Genomic DNA, 19,682 nt, shown 5'->3' on the forward strand with positions numbered 1-19,682 from the left:
TCATAGGAATTCGATCGTATTCACTCTGGGGATGAAACAATATGCCCGACGACACAGGGACCCCGGCAACTTATGACGCTGTACCAGAGGCTCTGGGAATCCAGCCGGCTTTTTCCATTGTCTCGACGCCGAATACGCCGGGCATGACTGACGCAATCGGAGGGATGGTCCCAACCACGAGCCGCAGTTTCAGCGCTCATCGATCCCCGATTGAGGCGTTTCAGGTCAAGGTTTTGAGTCTTTAATGATGGTGACTGTGTGGGTTTGTTGTGGAAAGCGCCTTTTGCTTGATTTCCCCGCCCATTGATACCACGCAATTATTCGTGTGATTTCTGCCGCTGTGTACCAGTGTCACATCAACCATGCTAGAAGCGTAGCGAAATATTCCGATGTCTACGTGACTCCTGAGCTGAGTGTAAGCTGGGGTTGAAAACTCTTAAGGTCCAGTATTTCTGGTCACGGCCGCAGTCACTCTTCCGAATCCTTGAATCATATTATTTGTACCTTCATTCTGGGGTCTTGAGTGATGGAACTCAGAAATCTGCTTCAACGCATGTCTTGGGCGAGCATGTTGGAACCAATCAGGGCAAAATCGGCATATTATTTGACGCAGCTAAGAGAAGGGGAGCTATCGGCTACTTATTCCCCTGTCAAAAAACATCAGGTATAACTGATTCGCATCCGTACTTGACAGTCTTCGCAGTATGGCGATTCTTGATGGGCGACTCATACTTGGAGGCACGTGCTCCACCATGACTGCCAACTCGGGCGTCCCAACACCAGCCAACACTCCGCAGTGCACACAGTCCCCCCAATCCCAAGTTGAATCATCAACCATTGACCTCTCAATTCTCGACGATGATGCGTCCATGCCAATTGCAGTCGTTGGCCTTGGTTTCCGGGGCCCGGGCGATGCAACCAACGTCGACAAGCTGTGGGACATGATCCGCGAGGGTCGTGAGGCCTGGGGCCCAATTCCAAGGTGGAATAACTCGGCTTTCCACCACCCTGATCATTCTCGACATGGCACAGTAGGTAACAATACACCAATTATTTCTCGCGCTCACCCTTTCTAGATCAACGTGGAAGGAGGCCATTTCCTTCGCGAGGACGTCTCCCTCTTCGACGCTCCGTTCTTCAACATGACAAGTGACGAAGCGGCTGCTATGGACCCTCAGCAACGTCTTTTACTCGAAGTTACGTACGAAGCACTGGAGAGTGCAGGAATTACACTATCCACGGTAACCGGCACCCGGACATCGTGTTTTGTGGGCTCGTTTAATGCAGATTACATGGATCTTCTTCTTCGCGAGCCAGAGTGTATCCCCATGTACCAGTGCACAAATGCCGGTCAATCTAGAGCCATGACGGCAAATCGAGTGTCATACTTCTTCGACCTGAAGGGCCCTAGTGTTACGGTGGATACCGCATGTTCTGGGAGTCTAGTCGCTCTGCACTTGGCCTGTCAAAGCCTTCGAACATCTGACGCTTCTATGGCCATCGCTGCAGGGGTGAACATTATCCTGAGTCACGAATTTATGTCAACAATGACAATGATGAAGTACGCATCCCACAATGGCTCTGGACAAAGCTAATCTTGTTTCAGGTTCCTGTCCCCGAGAGGACGTTGTCGTACGTTTGACGAGGACGCCGATGGATACGCGAGAGGCGAAGCCATCGGGTGTTTAATTTTGAAGCCATTGCGAGACGCGATACGGGATGGCGATCCGATTAGAGCTGTTATTAGAGGAACTGGATCGAACCAGGACGGAAGAACGGCAGGGATTACGCTGCCGAACGGAGCGGCCCAAGAGGCTTTGATTCGTCATGTTTATCAAACCGCCGGCCTTGATCCTCGAGAGACAGAATTCGTCGAAGCTCATGGTACAGGCACGCAAGCTGGAGATCCGATTGAAACGGGCGCTCTCGCGAAGGCGTTCGGCCCCAGACGCCCTGATCAGCCACTCCGAGTCGGATCCATCAAAACAAACGTCGGGCACTTGGAGGGTACAAGTGGCATTGCGGGCGTAATCAAAGCAATTTTAATGCTGGAAAGGCGCATGCTTTTACCGAACCGCAACTTTCACAAGTTGAACAGCCGCATTCTGGCGAAAGAATGGAATTTGAAGGTGAGCTTCCTAGAATCTAAAATCTCGACGCCTTTAACACTGGTGTAGGTTCAACTAGAGTACGAACCGTGGAAAAGTCTTGGGCCGCACCGCGTCTCCGTGAACAGCTTTGGATACGGCGGTAGCAACGCGCATGCCATCCTGGAGGACACCTCGGGTTACCTATCAGACCGGAAGCTGACCACCTTTGTGCAGCCACAAAACTCGAACATGCTCGCTACAACTGCGATCCATCCATGTCCAAATCGACAGCGAGTATTCATGCTATCTGCCTTTGATGAGACGTCTATGCATCACCAAATCCACCGTCTTCAATCGTTTCTCAATGGGAAATTAGAGGATATGAGCGACGAGTGGCTGAATAGCCTTGCATTTACACTGAATGAACGACGCACTGCACATTTGTACCGGTCAGCGGTAATTGGTGATTCAGCCGTCAGGTTGAAAGTTAGCTTGTCCGCTCAGCCAAAGATATACACAGCCCCAAAGAAACCGGTGCTCGCGTTTGTATTCACAGGGCAGGGGGCACAGTGGGCTGGAATGGGCAAGGAACTGCTAGAGACATACCCCGTATTTCGTCACTCCATCGAACTGGCAGACGGCTACATGAACAGAATTGGTGCCCCTTTCAGCGTAATTGGTGCGTACAAATCGAATCCACCGAGCTCATCGAGCAAAATGGTCCTGCTGACACGGCATAGATGAGATCCTTACGCCCAAGGATATCTCAAGACTTAGCCATCCGTTGCTCAGCCAACCGATCTGTTCAGCGCTACAAATTGCGCTTGTCGATCTTCTGGCATGGTGGGATATTTATCCTGATGCTGTTACAGGGCATTCCAGTGGAGAGATCGCAGCGGCCTACGCCGCGGGAATCCTCACCATGGAGGATGCCATCACAATAGCATATAATCGAGGAGTCGCCGCAAGCAGGTTGTTCGAGAGGCAATCCGGAGGGGCAATGATGGCAGTGGGCCTTTCAGCGTCCGACGCCCAGCCGTATGTGGATAAGCTACAAGCAGGCAAAGCCACTGTAGCCTGCGTCAATAGCCCGTCGAGTATTACCATTTCCGGGGATGAGGCTGCTATCGATGAACTCGAGGTTCTGCTCCAGGGTAGGCAGATCTTTGCCAGACGCTTAGCCGTGGAAGTGGCCTATCATTCGCATCATATGGAAGCCATTGGTGGGGAGTACTTGGAATGTATCGCACACGTTACGCCCCGACAGCCGAAAACCGACAGATTTGATCGTGATTCCGGTTCAGTGCAATTTTTTTCCTCTGTTACTGGGGCTGAGATTTCGGCTGATGAGCTCGGGCCACATTACTGGGTCCGAAACTTGCTTGGTCAAGTAAAATTTGTCGCTTCCGTGGAATCTTTGTGTTTCGGAACCAACAGCGCTCGAATGACGAACGGGGTATCCGATAAGCGACGTGTGAAACGATCAGTTGCAGCAAGAAAAGTTGGCGTCGATGCTCTTATCGAGATAGGGCCCCATTCGGCTCTCGCCGGCCCCATTAAGCAGATTATCCAAGCCGATAGCAAGCTGCTAAGAGCGAATTTGACATACTGCAGCGTGCTCGTCAGAGGTTCAGATGCAACAACCACGGCCCTGTCTGTTGCAGCTTCGTTGGCATGCGCCGGCTATCCGGTCAATTTTCAGGCGATAAACGACCCTACTGCGTCCGGCGAGCGGCGAGTTCTCGTTGACCTCCCACCTTATGGATGGAACCATAACCGGTCATACTGGGCGGAGCCACGTGTAAGCAAGGTGTTTCGGAACCGTGAGTTTCCGCGTACGGACATTCTTGGGGCTCTGGAACGGTCCTCTTCTCCTCTCGAGCCTCGATGGAAGAATTTCATCCGCGTAACCGAGATTCCATGGCTGAGGGACCACAAGATTCTGTCCAACATTGTTTATCCAGGGGCGGGGTATATTGCGATGGCGATTGAAGCCGTTTCACAGCTGGCATCAGTGGAGAACTATGGCCCCGTCGGGGCGTTTTATCTACGAGATATCCATCTACGAGCGGCATTGGTCATCCAGGAAACAGCTCCAGCAGAAGTCATGATATCCATGAGACAGTGCGCTAACCACACAAGCTTTGTGAAACAATTATACGAGTTCAATATCAGGTCTGTTACCATGGACAACCGATGGACAGAACATTGCACTGGCTATGTGGGCGCTCAAGAGACTGCATCGCACCCAGACTTGCAGGCAATGAGCCAATGCGAATCAGCTGGCCATTTAGACTTTTCGGTTCTGGATCCAGCGGAGTTTTACGAGAAATTGGCCGCGGTTGGACTCGAGTACGGTCCCTGCTTCTCGAATGTGGCACACGCCCATTTCACGCCTTACACCTGTTTAGCGGAAATTACCATCCCCGACACTGCTGCAGCGATGCCATCAAATTTCCAGTATCCATGCGTATTACATCCGTGTATCCTGGACACAATAATCCATTCGATCTTCATCAGCAATGACTTGGCCGATAGTCCTGCAATCCCAGTCCAGATAGACGAGCTTATAGTCTCACGGGACTTCCCGAGCGAAGCCGGAGGGAGGTTTAACGTATGTGCTCAGACTGATAGCAAGGGTCGGGAGGGTATTGTCGCGTCAATTTCCGCTGGCAGGGATGACGGGCCCGTTCTGTCAATGACTGGGCTACGCTGCAAATATATTGGAAGCAAGTCATCCGAGTCGACCACGAAGCAGACCGAACGCATTGCATACAAGTTGGCGTGGAAGCCGGACCTGGATCTATTAACTGGGGACAATATCTTGACTCTGCTTTGTGCCCACGGCGACGAACCCACCTCAGACCAGATAGACGAGTCTGAAGCCGCGGCGCTGGATTATGCCCAGAAGGCAATCGTGCGCTTGGAGCAAACAAACCCGAATGAGCTACGGCCGTCCAAGAAGCGCGCACTCAGCGCGCTGGTTGCGACTGCGAGGAAATCTCAAGCCAACCACTCAAGAACCCGATCGGCCCATAATGTCAATGATAATGAAGCCGTACTTTTGAGTCCACAGGGAAAACAACTTTCCATTATAGGCCCCAGTCTCCCGGGTATTCTTGGCGATCAGACATCATCAGCGATGCCATCGGACGCTCACTGGGCGGCCTACTGGGATAGTCTACTCAGCACCCCCGTTTATCAGAATGCAGCCGAATTGTTGAGCGTAATGAGCTACAAGAACCCAATGATGTCTGTCCTCGAAGTTGAAGCCGGAGAGGGAAGGGCTTCGCTCAGGTTCCTCCAATCTATCTCGGACGCAGGGCAAAACATCCCGAGATGTGGTCAATATACCGTTGCGACCCGAGATGCTGATCAGATCCAATCTGCGACAAATCGACTTTCCACCTGGAGCGAATGGATAAAGTTCAAGAATTTGGACCTCGACAAGGATCCTGAGTCTCAAGGTTTCGCGCGAGGGTCCTCTGATATAATCCTCATTCCATATGGATTGCATACCGTCGAATCTGTGCACAGCGCTCTCAAAGCCCTCTACACTCTACTACGTCCAGGCGGGTATTTGGTTATGATTAATCCTTTGACGGGCAGGCTCCAGTTGCCAAACGCAATGATATTCGCAACTCTCTCTCAATCTTGTTTAAATATACTGGAGCATTCCGACTCGGACCTCGTGGAAGCCTTGAAGAAGGCCGGCTTATCCACAGCAGGTATCGATTCGAACCCCGATAGGACGCGCCCAATCATAGCCCGGAAGGATGTTGGACTAGGAAATTCGCGCTCAACCCACGTTCTGCTTATCAGAGAGGATGGAGATAGTGGGGTGTGTTTATCACATTTACATGACCTGCTTGAGTCCAGCGGATATATGGTTGAAGTCAAGAGTATAGCACACGCCAACGTCGCAGGGAAGTGCTGCTTGGTTCTCAGCGAGTTAAAGTACTCTGTTCTTGGCCTCTTAGACGAGGTAAGACTGCAGAAAGTGAAAAACATGCTTCAGGAGGCATCGGCTATCTTGTGGGTAACACGAGGCGGTGTAGCCGGATCAACGTATCCTGAATCTAGTCTGATAACCGGGCTCACGCGGACTGCTCGCTCCGAATCCGGCGTTGATCCAATCGTGACGCTTGACCTGAACGGCGAAAACCCCCTCGATCCCATTAGGGCGGCGCAAGTTATACACCATTTATTCAGAGAACGGATAATCCGGGGCGGTTCGATGCGTGGTGACTCAGAGTATGCTGAGCAAGATGGAATGCTTCTAATCCCAAGAGTTGTGGAAGATGCGCTGTCAGATGGGCGACTCGCGTCACTACACGACGCCTACACGATATGTGACCAGGCATTCCACTCATCAGCACAACCAATGCGGATAAAATCGGATCCGGTACAGTCAGAACTGGTATATTTCGTGGAGGACACTCACGCGGTAGAGACGCCCGACGACAAAATCCGTATAAGCGTCCAAGCCATGTCACTGAGCAGGTCCGACGTGCTGGGCTGGGCTGAAGGTGCCTGTATTGCGTCCGGATGGAGTGGCATTGTCCAATCTGTTGGAAAAACCGTTCACGATTTCTCCGTCGGCGACAGAGTAGCTTGTCTTGGCGAGAAGGCAGTATCCAATGTTTTCGAGGCAAAGCCGACAGCATTCCAAAAAATCCCCCCGCAGGCGTCGTTCGAGAGCGCTGCAGCGCTGCCTGTGGCGTATTGTATGGCGTACTACGCTATCCACCATCTTGCTCACGCCATTTCTTCGGACACTGTCTTAATCCACGGAGCCGCAGGGATCGTGGGGATTGCTGTGGCTGAAATATGCAGGGTTGGCGGCGCCAATGCAGTTCTGGTCATCGAGACCGAAGATGACAGGCTCACGCTCATGAAACTGGGATTTCCGGAACATACGACGCTTTTGAAAAACAATGAGAGCTTCCCAAAAGATCTCACTCGAATGATAGGTCACAAAGTCGTGGATGTTATTATCAACTGCGACGACGATGCGGGCTCTCTCGATAGACTGTGGCAGTTTGGTGCCGATTCATACCGAATTGTTCAATTTTGCGGCCCTAACACCACGAACAGGGCGCGCTGGGAGGTTCCCAACACTGAAAGCGGAGTAATGTTTGCAACAATCTCGCCAGACACCATTCGGAGACTGAAGTCACATATCCGAGATGAGGTTTGGAACCGTGTTGGCAGTCTTTTCAGGGAGGGCAAGATTCGTGGCCATTCTCCTCAGACGTATAGCGTTCCTCAAATCTCGACGGCTATGGATACTAGTCTCTTAGCAGAAACAGGAACCGAGTTTATCGTGCTTCGTGCCGGTGCAGACGATTACGTCAAGGTTTGCTGCGTCTGTCGTTCCCATTTAGATCAGATACTAACCGTAATCAGTTTCGCCAGCCCAAACTGCCGAACTCTCTATTCCAAGCAGATGCGTCATACATGCTGGTAGGCGGGCTTGGTGGGATTGGACGAGCAACAGCACTCTGGATGTCCGAGCGGGGAGCCCGGAACATCATCTTCATCAACAGGAGTGGTCTGACGAGGGAATCGTCACGGGCTACAGCGGAGGAATTAGAACGGCACGGTGTCCGTGTCTTTGTGCGGGCTGTCGATGTAACAGATAGCGATCGTATGGCTGCCGTGACAGCTGAGCTCGCAGATACAGCACCTCCTGTACGTGGAGTTATTCAAGCCGCAATGGTGCTACGGGTATGTATCTCGTTTTCGACTGTCGATCTACAATGGTGCTAAGTCACAGCAGGACACCCTAATCGAGAAGATGAGTGTCGAGGACTATCACTCAGTTCTTCAACCAAAGCTTATCGGAACTTGGAATCTTCACCGTTTCCTTCCGAAAGACCTTGACTTCTTCATCATGCTCTCCTCCATTAGTGGTATCATAGGCAACGCGACGCAGGCGGCTTACGCCGCGGGGTCGACCTTCATGGATACCTTTGCCGCGTATCGCAACAGATATGGCCTTCACGCTGTTTCGATTGACCTCGGTGCTATTATGGACACTGGCTACCTCGCGGAAAACACCGAGTTAGCGGCCAAAATGACGGAACAAGGCTTTCATAGCACCGATACCAAAACAGTCATGTCACTAATTGAACTGGCAATCACGACAACACCTCAATCAAATCCCTCACACGCTTCGCAGATTATTACTGGGCTTGGTGCCTGGAAAGAAGGCCACTCCCTGCCGAACTTTGATACTCCAATCTTCTCTCACTTCCGACGACGATTCCAAACACCAGCGGACGAGGCTTCAAATGGGCCCTCAACAAGTTCTCTCCGAGACGAACTAAAGGCCGCTAAGAGCCTTGACGAAGCTTCGGGGTTCGTTTATGCCGCCCTCAGCTCCAGGATCGCTACTCATCTTGCAATACCCATTGACAGCATCTCTCCGAACAATCCCATCACCGAATATGGTATAGATTCGCATGCGGCCGTTGAGCTGCGGAATTGGATTTTGCAGACTGCCGAGAGCACGGTACCTGTGCTTGAGATTCTGGCTACAGGGTCGATCTCAGAGCTAGCGACGAAGATTGCGGTGAAGTCTTCTTTTGTCAACGTGGTGGAATAGGAAGTTTGGATTGCTCACTCTTTCCTTACCTTCACCCGTGAAGGACGCACCTTCCGTAATTGAATTGTAGCTTCAATTGAGCAGAGATCTGACCCGAACCATAGTTAAAATGAGTCACGCCCAGGATCGTTATCTCTGTCAGTAGCACTATCTCGCATCGCACGTCCAGACCTAGTTTCCTCAAGTTATCGTAGATATTCTACCTCCTGATTAGCCCGAGTCCATCCGAACCCCAACGGCATGCTGACAGAGCGGCCTCCAAAAGCCCAAGCCACTGGTGCAACAAGAGCTATAAGGGTCGCTAAGAAACGGATGATGCCACAGGGCCCGTATAACGGTCAGAATGGGAGAAGACAGATGTAGGAAAAGCCACATCGCAGATATCACAGCCGGGAGAAGGCTCGTCGAATGTGCAAGAAGCGTATGGAGGAGCTTGACGAGGCGAAGCTGGGCACGCTGTGGTCGGTTGGATGCCATATTCGGGAAGAAGCACCCCGCCGAATTGTTTTCCCCGAAGAACGGCATTCTAGTTCCGGACGTGATTGAATGCTGGTTTGATGCCGGAAAACTTGTCATTGTACCGTATCTTCCAGACTGGGCAGCCCCAATGAAGCTCCTGTCCTGGGTGCGCGGGGGAGTCAGGGAGTATCGTTGCAAGATCATTGACCCATCATGGGAGAATCTCGACCGTCGCATCACCATGGCCCATTCGATGACCTGGAGGGAGTTGGACGGAAAACGCGTGGAATTTAGAAGCAATTTCCGTCCGGCGGCGCGGTACGTCTATTGCCACTATTGCACCCAGGTACTTCGCCGCGCCTGGGGACACAACCAAAACGGTGGTGCGCTCCCAATATGGAGCGATGAAGTAGGGCGCCCGTTCTGGGTTACCCCGGGCTGGTACCTCCCCCGCAACATGCTGCTGGCGATAGTGGAAGAGCTGGGGCATTCACACAAGGAGCTACTCAGGGGAACGGGATGCGACAAAGGGGATAAAAATCTCCTGCTCGAAGCGGTTTCCACACGAATCCGACGGCGACCAGCGTTGAAGGACCATCCGTGGATCGAAGCCGGAGACGAAGAAGGCGAAGAAGGGATGGAAGAGATGAAAGAGATAGATGACAATGACATAGCGTTCACGTCAACCAGAATATGCACTCGAATAAGCCCATCCTTGAAGGGTGTCGACCCCGTTTTAGTGGAGCGGTAAAATTCCGATACCCATTTTGATTGCTGTGGGAGGGTAAGACTGTTTGAGCTCTGGTAATGCCAAATTCAATCATGATTATTGCTTTCGAGGTCTTCCCATGCACATGAAGGCTAGCCGATCGTCGTATTGCACATACTCATACACCTCAAACCCAACCTTTTCAAGAACTCTGACGCTCCCAACGTTTGCGCAATTAACACCGGCATAGAGCTTCTCCTCCTCAAAAGACCAAGCACGGGGCAAATCCCACCAGGCTCCAACTACAGCCCTGACAGCCTCCGTCGCATAGCCTTTCCCCCAAACATCGGGATGAAAAGAGTATCCCACCGACGGCGCGGGGTCCAACGAGTTCACTCCAACTGCGCCGATGATACTCTCCGGTGAATCCGAGTCCGCATCGCCCTTGCGCGTCACGACGAAATAGAACAGACGGTCCCCTACAGCGCCCGCACCGTCAGGTGTCGGGAACACCTTCTTCCGCGCCCACTTCTTCGTATCTTCTGGGCCGGCGTCGGGGATTCGGGGCCACCTGTACAGTATTCCATCAGTCGTCAGTCGTCCATTCGAAAAACGAGGCTCCGTTATGCCGCGCGTGGATGTGCATACAACCAATCAATAACATCCTGTCGGCCGCGAATACGGAATACCCCTGCCGCATCTACATCGCTTTCTGTCCGGAGCGGACGGAGGACGAGACGTTCTGTGTGGATTCGCTCGAGTTCTGACGGGCGTGGCATGATGACTGCTGCTTCTTGGATGGGGAAGAGGGGTGCGTCCGGCGGGTATTCCGCAGTTGTTGGAGTGGGATTTGCCATTTCGTTGGATAACGGTGACGAAACTGTCTTTCTCCGAATTTACACGTTCCATCTTGGCTGGGGACGCGGAGGTTTTGTGTTGTAAATTGCGGGTTGAAGCGACATCCAACACAGCCTCCACTCGGGTTGCGATGCTACCTTGCGCCCTGTGACTGGTGTGCCAGGGAGCCGATTGAATACAATATGACTCATGGACCCCAGAGTCGAACGAGCAGGGATTCCTCGGGCTCAGAACCTTTCATATCCACGCTGAGAAGATCATCCCCTTCGCCACGGACTCGTTCGCGCTCTTGCCTCCTGTTCTTGAACCTGACCTCGTCGTCGTGGGCGGGGTCGATCATCATCGCCGGAGTCCAGCTTTGGAGGCAGATCCAGCTTGTTGGCCGTGTGTCCAAGGGTGATCAAGGTCCAGTCCTTGCGCGCTGGTTTGTCTGTGTGGTACATCGAGTTGATGCACATGATGCCATATCCTCCAGACCAGATCACAGGCCCACCGATAAGTCGACCAAGCAGGACGCCAATTAGACGGATATGATTGCTGTTGGGGCTGACAAGAGGGGCATAGAATTCGGCTCACGAGGAGCTAACGCCTTTTGGCGGGCGCGAGAGGCAACCTATCGTCCTTGCCCCGGGGATTGAAGACCCAATCTTTGGGCGATGCAGCTCCAGCGTCGAGCCTCCGCAGAAGCATCCAGAGTCCACATCAGAATTTCCGGGAAACGAGGCGCCATTATCTCAAGTGCGACAAAGAAATTTTGGTCCGGAGGAACACGAGCAAGGAGGAACTCCGTTTCTTGGTTTTTCTTTGTCGAGTGTGCATCGACTATTCCTTCGCACATCAGCTCCGAGTTTCTGACAAACGTCGAGCTTTTCGAGATCTCTCATCGGGGATACTGGTGGCCCCAGTTAATGGAATGGTTGGTGATCAACGGCATCAAGGAACGAAGAGAGACTTGAGCACTGGCCACCAAACAGACATGGACGGCGATCTTGACACCAGCAAGTGAGAATCCAACTTCTTATGCCTCCAGCTTGGGCTCACATGGGCGGGGCTGCGAAAAGCGAAGCCTTGAACGTGGTATGTCTAGGGGAAGCCTCGCCAACAAAAGCAAATAACTGTTGTCAAGCCCGGCATCGACGAACAATGCAAGTCTTTGTGGGGCAAGCTTTTTGCGAGACTCTCTTAGTGATCCTTCCCTTGTTTATTCCAAATCAAAATGGAGAATTTCTTGCCTCCAGACGGCGGAAGCCGCACTGCTTTTACTGGCGTGGGTATAGTCATCCTTTATAGCCTTGGCCTCATCGTCCACCGACTGCTCCTCTCTCCCGTAGCGGGATTCCCTTGGCCTAAGCTTGCCGCGGTGACCAACTGGTATGAGCTGTACTACGATGTAGTCAAGAAGGGCAAGTACGTTTTTGAAATCGAGAAGATGCATGACAGCTATGGTACATACCCCAGCTCTCTGCCGACGCGTCTTCTCTTATAGTATGTAGGGCCCATTGTAAGAATAAGCCCGCACGAGCTCTCCATCCGCGATCCGGACTACTACAATGAGCTGTACGTCTCCGGCTCGGTTCGCCCCAGTGACCGATATGACGGCTTCGCCCGTGGGATCATGGATATGGAGGGGTCGCACATGGTTACCATAGGCCATGACCACCACCGCAAGAGACGGGAGCCGCTAGAGCCGTATTTTTCTCGAAGTGGTGTGACGAAGCTTGAGCCCATGGTGGCGGAGCTCGTCGAGTAGCTCATCGTAGGACGGTTGCAGAGTCCCAAAGCCAAGGGGAAAGTAGTGAGACTATCTCATGCCTTCGCCGCGCTCTCTAGGGATGTCATCAATAGGATCTGTATCGACGATCCGCCGTGCTTTGACCACGCGTCTCCCCTAACCAACCCCTCCGCTTCAAGCAGTGGGTAATCCCAGCTGGTGTCCCCGTCGGCATGTCTGCGTACTTCCAGCACAGCGACGCCCGTATATTCCCTCAGCCAACAGAATTCATCCCGGAAAGAGGGTTGGAAGATGTTACAGAGGAGATGAAGAATAACTACGTTCCGTTCTCGCGGGGGTCGCGCTACTGTCTGGGGATGAAGTACCTCCCCTCCCTGTTTCCCCAATTTCTCCAGTCCCCTCAACGGCTACATCCGACTTCAAGATCTCAAGCTAACCGTAATCCAATAGCCTTTCATACTGTGAGCTCAGCCACGTCCTCGCCGCACTTTTCCGCCCCGGGGGTCCCGACTTCGACCTTTACAAGACGGATGAGTCAGATGTTAGGCCTGTGCATGATTTCCCATTCTCCCTGCCGAAGCTGGAGTCCGGAGGGTGTGAGGGTGATATTTCGTTGAGTAGGGCAGTAACGAAGCTGCTGTCTTTAAGATACTAGGGGGTTGCCGTCGGGGACTTGCAGCGGGGGCTTTGCTAGAAGAAGTACAAGTGAGTACTCGGTAACAGAAATCAAATACATGACAGAGCCGCATGTACCTAATGGTCTCTATAGCTCCACCATGCCAGTTAGTGATATTTATGCCCGTTTTGAGCAAGATACAGTACCACACATCGGCAATAGCCGAGCGTAGAGATGTAGTATAAAATAAGTGACGAAAGAAAAAGGAAAGTAACAACGACAAGGCAAAGATGATCCTCGGACCCTTCAGAGATCAGATATACATTCAGCTACATGAAGAGCAAATACTCAAGCCTGACCTACAATCTTGGTGTTAGGGATGGATTGTTAGATGGCGCCGGGTCTTGACAAAATGGACATGAGCAACACAGAGCCCTCCCACTCCCACTCCGATTCACCCGAGTCAAGCTCCCACCATGGCACCAGCACACCGTCTTCACATCAAGCACAACCGTAACCCTCTTCTTCAACTCCTGAACAACAACCTCTATAGCCACTTACGTCCTCACTCCCCTCGTCCTCTTCACTCTCGCCTTCCTAAACCGCTTCCTCGCCGCGCTACGGTTCCAACTCGAATATTCCCATCCCCCGTCCCAGCGTATTTCCGACGGCCCTCATTCTCTCAGCACCGAGAACCCCGCATTGCCCGGACCCCGAAGGCCCGGTTAAGTCCGCTACTGGGGTATATGCAGCTGGATAAAGATGACGCGGAGTGCGAGGATGCAAATCCACCTATACCTGGGGAAAACGAAGAAGAGAATCCGTTTATCATCATGAAGATAGACTCCACTCCACGCAAACGTGGAGGCAGGTTCGACGCGGGCTATGCGCGACGATACCGATCTGGGCACTAAGCTCACCATGGATTTGGCGAGGAGATTGCGGGCGTGCTGTATTAGAGGGTTTTTGAGCGTTCATTGGGTATAAACTGTCAGTTTTTTTTCTCTCTACGCACGAGCTACCATGGACGTTCCAGCTACTGAGGTCTGGCAGGATGCTAGCGGTGATGATGTTCAATGTTGGGATATTCCTCACCGTGCTTACAGTTATTCTGGTTGGTGAGATGGTTCTAGGACGGTATACGCGGCATTCAGCGTGGCAGGTTGGGGCTTGTCAGGATTGATAGATAGCTCGGTGGCCTTGTGACCGATGGCGATACTCTCCGTGACAAAGTAATAGCAATAAAATAGACGGACTTGCGGATGATATTTCCGAGAATGCGTCAAACAAAGTATACCCCTGTAATCCCCCACGGTCGAGGTCCTCCATGTCCACTGGCATCCACAGTCTGACACGGCGCTTGCAGCATCAAATACGCAGTCGATACACCCTGCGCAGAGTGATTATTGGCTCCCTGGCACGTTTGAATTCTCCGCGAAGTCAGCATCCCAAGCGCTGAAGATGAAACTGTCCGAAGGCCGAAGAAAAGCAACTAACTCCCTCCTCCCCAACCCAATCACTGACCCTGCTCTGAGATTAACCGCTGCAGCCCGCAGCAAGGAGAACCAGCGCAAATCTGCTCACCAACCAGCTTGGCAAATCTCTGCAAGGTGTATGGTCGTCTGTTTTGTTTCAATTAATGCGTTATCCAATCATGGATGGCCCAAGACCAAGACCCCTGGCTTTTCATTCTTCAGTTGTCCACGGGTTCAAGGGCTGGGATCCCAGATGGTTTCAGAGCTGTGAGGTTCAGGTTCCAGCTTCGTAAGTTTGAGGGACTGTCACGTCACGGGTAGCTCCTTTGACAAAGGACGGCTTGAAAGGGAGAATGAGTCTTGTGGAGCTTCAGCCTGAATATCCGTTGTTTTTGGGGCGGGGGGTTGAAGGGTATATAAAGGATCAAACTGTCCTCACTTTGCTTCTCAATCACCGGAACCCCAGATCAACCAGCTTGACCACTTTCAAGATGAAGCTCTCTACAGCACTCACGCGTGCCATAAGCATTGCGCTCCTATCGCTCTCCAAAAATGTCGCTGGAGGTATCACCCCCGAGATGAATCTCATTCTTCGAGATGTCGCTAACACAACTATCCAGACCAAATACCCGCACCCTCGCCAGACCCCGTGCTCGCCCCCAAGACCTTCGGCGTCCTCCTGTTCCGCGCCTTCGAACCTCTAGACATATATGGTCCGCTCGAAGCCCTCAGCCTCCTTGCAAGCGAGACAAAACTGGATCTCCATTTCCTCGCCGAAACACTCGACCCCGTCACAACCAGACCCCTGATGCCCTCCATGAACCCATTCAACTCGTCCTTCTTCGTAGAAATAAACCCAACCCACACGCTCGACAACGCCCCGGATCTCGACGTCCTCATTGTCCCAGGGGGACTCGGAACCAGATCCCCGTATCTCAACAACACGCTCGACTGGATCGCCGAGACATACCCGAAGCTGCAATACCTGATCACAATCTGCACGGGCTCGTCCCTCGTCGCTCAAACCGGGATTCTGGATGGCCGCCGCGCGACAACGAATAAGGCGGCCTACGTCGTGGAGACTGCGAAGAGCCCGAATGTGGACTGGGTGCCGCGAGCGAGGTGGGTTGTCGACGGCAATATTTGGACGTCTTCCGGGGTGTCGGCGGGGATTGACGCGACGCTTGCTTTTATCGAGGAGATCTATGGCGCGGAGAACGCCACGTCGATTGCAAATTTCATGGAGTACGAAAGGCACACGGATCCCAGTTGGGATCCTTTTGCGGATATCTGGGATGTTCCTGGGGCATGAGCAGACTTTCCTTGAATGTCGTTGTTTCCGGGGCGGTTGTTTAGAGGTGACAGCTCTGTTATCGCTGGTTGGGGCAATTATGTATAGCAGGGCATACTTCGGGAATACTTCGATTCCGCAATATGCAATTTCCTCCTCTGGCATCGTAGATATTCTCTATAGGCCACGAACGGATGTCCACGCTCTGCTCATATCCGGTAGATCAGCGGGATCGCACACGGTCGAAACGGGTATTATAATGGACAATGAAGAGAAGATGAATTAGTTCAGTTCAGAACATGGCCGCAAAGCCCAACGGCCAGCCGTCGGAAGCCATCGTTAGACAGTGGCTATGAGCTTCAACTCCCACTGGTATACTGGAGGTGTGTATTTGTTCACGCGAACCAATCAGCATTCCATAATCGCGAGAATCATAGATAGAAATGATATTGTCATCGCGCACGTCGTAATTTATTCCAAGGCCCTCGGCCGCCAGGTCCGTGTCTGTTCGCAGGTGTCCCGAATGTGCATGTGTTTGATATTCAACAGGCGGATTTATATCCAATACGCCGGACAACTGGCACAACGATGGGTCATCGACCGGTAATTCCGGCGTGTGGGGAGGCAAATCGGACGTAGACGAGATATATCGAGACTGTACGCAAAAGTCACCCTGGTGGATCGTATTGTCCTGACTGTTTCCAACAGGGGTTGCCGGGTGGCTGTCATCGGGCGTGGACGTCGGCTCATCTGAGTCGTTTGTGACATAGTATGCAAGGCGGCATAAGGAGTTCGCATCTGCAAGTACAGAAATGGAATGCACCATTAGCATCGTGATCCAAAGTCTCGGGGGGGTGTTATGAACCAATACCATCTGACAGACGAGACATGACCGCGTACGACTTCCTACAGCTGCAATGCCGTTTCGAATGAGGGCATTTCTTCGATGGGCGTCCGGACTTCGGTACTCTGGCCATTAGCCTGTCGAAGTGCTGGCATTTTGACGATCGATGGCCGCGGAGGCATGGGTCGCTGTTGGATGTCAGGGATAAATGCAAGGGGGGATTTCAGACTTTATACTACTCACCAAGACCATTTGTTGCCTTCCTCGTCGAACGGCATGTCTCCGATCGTAGTTCCAGGCGTTGATGGAGGTGGGAAGCGGAATGTGGACTTCAGCCTCTGGTACGCCTCTCATACTCCAGACGCATCGTGGGACGGGGAAGAACTAAATGAGAGACCGTGACACCCACGAGGCAGAGGTGCAAAGGGGAGAGAAGCGTGGGCGCGGCCATCGGCGCGGCCGAAGGAATGGTGCCATGGAGGTGAAGTCGAATATCATAACCAATGAACTATCGCTCGTTTCAGACCTGCTGCCAACCACCCCGCCAGGATAGGAGGAGCCGATTCGACAAGTATTGGGCTTTTGGATCAGCTGAATTTGTTATACCAGTCTCTGAAGCCGGTCAACGCAACGGGAATGAGAAATGCAGCGCGGCAAGCTTTGCAGGCTGTGAGAAAGTCAACTTGTCACCAGGCACAGCTCCTTGAAGATGTCCAAGGTAACGCTTTGGGTTGTCTTCTTTCTCCATGTCCATTCACCGGGCTGAGGGCAGCACTTGGGGCAAGTGCCCAGGAACCCTGCTTCATCTGACCATGTGGGCTGTTTCCCTGCAATTCATGCAGTTCTCCCTTGTTATATCCGCTGCTATTGGCCCAAAGCTGCTGATCGACTTCCACCTCCGGAAAATGTGCTCAATTCCTCTCGCGCTATGATAGCGTGGTTGTCTTTTACCACCTCGAAGGACGCTTTGCTTTAAAGCATCCGACATCTGCCCTCCCCAGCTGTGATCTCCCAGTCGCGTGGGGTGTGTGAAGCTCCATTCCCGACTGTCATTACCCGTGCAAAGTTCCCCTCCTTGCACCCCAGGAATGTCAGACCCCAGGAAAAGGAAAACGGCGACAACTGAGTTTCCGTACCCATATCTCGGCGGTTGGCGTTCGAATTGAGAGACTGGACATACAAAAGCACTTTTAGAGTCCGAGCACATCAGTTGGTCGACACAAAGAGGGTGTGGCCGTGCCTAATGCATTTCCGCTCTAATGGTATCTCATTCTCCGGGAATGACTCCAGTATCCTACCCAACCTGGTGGAGGGAGGTTAGGAGCTTTTCATGTCCTGGGTGAATCTGGCGTCGTCTACGCGAGTCTGTGCACCGAGCACTGAGAAGCCAAAGTCACGAAGAGCGGACGTGTTGGCTGTATTTGAGAGAGCAGCCAATAGGGCGCTCATGGATAGCCAGCGGGCGGGCGGGCTCGGCATCACCAAGGCGCGGGAACAAGATCAGCAGAAATGGCAAGCCTCTGCTAAGGAGACCCTTTCCAGTTCTCAAACGGCATCACAAGATGATGTGGCTTCGCCAGTGGACCATTTCGAGGCCCGCATACGAATACGCCGCTCAGCCTGAGGCTGAACTGCGCCACCCCGAGAAACGTCCAATTGTCGGAACGATCTGTCGATGTATTTTGGATATGAGGTTATTCAGAATTGTTCCTAGTATCAATAAGGGCTATGCATAGCCTCCGTATCGTATCCTTCGTCTTGTTGTTGACGGAGTGCCGCGTGTGTAGGCGTATTCGCTATGTAGAAGTTGTAGATATATAGCCGCAGTTCTTTGCCCCGACATGAACCCCATTTCTCGATATCGGCTCCTTTCGCTTATAATCTAAGAAAGGATACACTCTCCTCATAGAAGTCACTTTCATTCCTTACTAGGTCTTTCCTTGTGTTGTCAACAACCCACCTGGCTACTACACCCTTCAATGGCTGAACAACAAGTCGACTTCGAACTCTACAGATACACCCCGTCCCAGATCCCGGCCGGGTTGTTCGCCGGTCTCTTTTTTCTCACAACGTTATACCACATCTACCAAGTCTACAAGGCACGAGCATGGTTCTTTCTTGTGTTTGTCCTGGGGGGTGTCTGTGAGTAGCCGAGCCCTAGCGACCTTTGCTTTCAAGCCCTTCGGCACGCGGACGGCGGACTAATGAATCTGCCCCGATAGTCCAAGTAATCGGCTACATAACCCGTATCCCAGCCAACGATAACCAAGAATCGGTCCCGATATTCGCAATCCATACTCTCCTGATCCTCCTGGCGCCGCCGCTCTACGCAGCGTCGATTTACATGGTCCTCGGCCGATTAATAACCTTCCTGGGCGCGGAGCGACTCAGCCTTGTTCGTGTGAAATGGATGACCGCGATCTTCGTAACGGGCGATGTTATTGCCTTCCTCGCGCAAGCAGCGGGGGGCGGTATCATGGCTGGCGGCAGCGTCGATGACTTCGAACGAGGCGAAAAAATCACCATCGGCGGTCTCGGCGTGCAACTGGCCTTTTTTGGTGGGTTTATGATCACCTGCGCTAGCTTCCACCACCGGATCCGTAAGAGCCCAACGCCCGAGGCAACGAGTCTTGCCTCTCGTGTCCGCGGGAAGAGGATGCGCTCGTGGGAGACTATCCTCGTGGGCTTGTATATCGCAAGCATTCTGATCCTGGTGCGGTCTATTTTCCGGCTTGTCGAGTATGTGCAGGGGAATAATGGGTATTTGATCAGCCACGAGGTCTTTATGTATGTGTTTGACTCGTCGTTGATGTTTATCACGATGGTGGTGATGAATATCTGCCATCCGTCGATGGTTCTGTCTGGGTCGCAGAAGGAGCGGGATGTTGAGATTGGAAGCTTGGCTTCCTCTGTTGGGCAGCGGTCTTGATTGGGTGAATGACTGGATGCTCGAAATATTTCTTTAGCGGGAGCATGCTTGATTATATCTGGAGTTCGG

General features: G+C 52.5%; 9 protein-coding genes across 9 annotated transcripts; 7 read left to right on the top strand and 2 right to left on the bottom strand.

The window, feature by feature from the left end:
- Window positions 1–475: 475 nt before the first annotated feature.
- Window positions 476–8,872, top strand: BJX67DRAFT_337861 (putative polyketide synthase). Its single transcript, XM_071027602.1, has 7 exons — window positions 476–1,031; window positions 1,077–1,561; window positions 1,607–2,129; window positions 2,178–2,769; window positions 2,831–7,449; window positions 7,500–7,820; window positions 7,873–8,872. The coding sequence occupies exons 1-7, from the start codon at window positions 705–707 to the stop codon at window positions 8,698–8,700; spliced, it is 7,695 nt and encodes a 2,564-aa protein (XP_070880478.1). The 5' UTR covers window positions 476–704; the 3' UTR covers window positions 8,701–8,872.
- On the top strand, window positions 8,873–10,201 carry BJX67DRAFT_337862 (uncharacterized protein). Its single transcript, XM_071027603.1, has one exon. The coding sequence runs from the start codon at window positions 9,044–9,046 to the stop codon at window positions 9,908–9,910; it is 867 nt and encodes a 288-aa protein (XP_070880479.1). The 5' UTR covers window positions 8,873–9,043; the 3' UTR covers window positions 9,911–10,201.
- BJX67DRAFT_337870 (GNAT family N-acetyltransferase) lies at window positions 9,948–10,798 on the bottom strand. The gene is made up of 2 exons (XM_071027604.1): window positions 10,517–10,798; window positions 9,948–10,439 (listed from the first exon to the last, which is right to left on the bottom strand). The coding sequence occupies exons 1-2, from the start codon at window positions 10,723–10,725 to the stop codon at window positions 9,986–9,988; spliced, it is 663 nt and encodes a 220-aa protein (XP_070880480.1). The 5' UTR covers window positions 10,726–10,798; the 3' UTR covers window positions 9,948–9,985.
- A 1,144-nt stretch (window positions 10,799–11,942) lies between these two features.
- Window positions 11,943–12,476, top strand: BJX67DRAFT_386495 (uncharacterized protein; the record flags this gene model as incomplete). The annotated part of the gene is made up of 2 exons (XM_071034076.1): window positions 11,943–12,171; window positions 12,220–12,476. 2 exons carry the CDS (start codon window positions 11,943–11,945, stop codon window positions 12,474–12,476), a joined length of 486 nt encoding a protein of 161 aa, XP_070880481.1.
- Window positions 12,477–12,647: 171 nt separating this feature from the next.
- On the top strand, window positions 12,648–13,239 carry BJX67DRAFT_368509 (uncharacterized protein). The gene is made up of 2 exons (XM_071030634.1): window positions 12,648–12,819; window positions 12,909–13,239. Exons 1-2 carry the CDS (start codon window positions 12,671–12,673, stop codon window positions 13,111–13,113), a joined length of 354 nt encoding a protein of 117 aa, XP_070880482.1. The 5' UTR covers window positions 12,648–12,670; the 3' UTR covers window positions 13,114–13,239.
- A 311-nt stretch (window positions 13,240–13,550) lies between these two features.
- BJX67DRAFT_386497 (uncharacterized protein) lies at window positions 13,551–13,988 on the top strand (the record flags this gene model as incomplete). The annotated part of the gene is made up of 1 exon (XM_071034077.1): window positions 13,551–13,988. One exon carries the CDS (start codon window positions 13,551–13,553, stop codon window positions 13,986–13,988), a length of 438 nt encoding a protein of 145 aa, XP_070880483.1.
- Window positions 13,989–15,010: 1,022 nt separating this feature from the next.
- BJX67DRAFT_337938 (DJ-1/PfpI family protein) lies at window positions 15,011–15,997 on the top strand. The gene is made up of 2 exons (XM_071027605.1): window positions 15,011–15,113; window positions 15,170–15,997. The coding sequence occupies exons 1-2, from the start codon at window positions 15,041–15,043 to the stop codon at window positions 15,859–15,861; spliced, it is 765 nt and encodes a 254-aa protein (XP_070880484.1). The 5' UTR covers window positions 15,011–15,040; the 3' UTR covers window positions 15,862–15,997.
- Window positions 15,998–16,132: 135 nt separating this feature from the next.
- On the bottom strand, window positions 16,133–16,962 carry BJX67DRAFT_386499 (copper fist DNA-binding domain-containing protein; the record flags this gene model as incomplete). Its single annotated transcript, XM_071034078.1, has 3 exons — window positions 16,133–16,638; window positions 16,712–16,872; window positions 16,928–16,962. The coding sequence occupies 3 exons, from the start codon at window positions 16,960–16,962 to the stop codon at window positions 16,133–16,135; spliced, it is 702 nt and encodes a 233-aa protein (XP_070880485.1).
- A 1,597-nt stretch (window positions 16,963–18,559) lies between these two features.
- Window positions 18,560–19,628, top strand: BJX67DRAFT_368513 (RTA1 domain-containing protein). The gene has a single exon (XM_071030635.1). The coding sequence runs from the start codon at window positions 19,029–19,031 to the stop codon at window positions 19,611–19,613; it is 585 nt and encodes a 194-aa protein (XP_070880486.1). The 5' UTR covers window positions 18,560–19,028; the 3' UTR covers window positions 19,614–19,628.
- Window positions 19,629–19,682: the final 54 nt, after the last annotated feature.

Source organism: Aspergillus lucknowensis (genome assembly GCF_044049455.1).
Source record: "Aspergillus lucknowensis strain CBS 449.75 chromosome Unknown BJX67scaffold_94, whole genome shotgun sequence".
NCBI lineage: Eukaryota > Fungi > Ascomycota > Eurotiomycetes > Eurotiales > Aspergillaceae > Aspergillus > Aspergillus lucknowensis.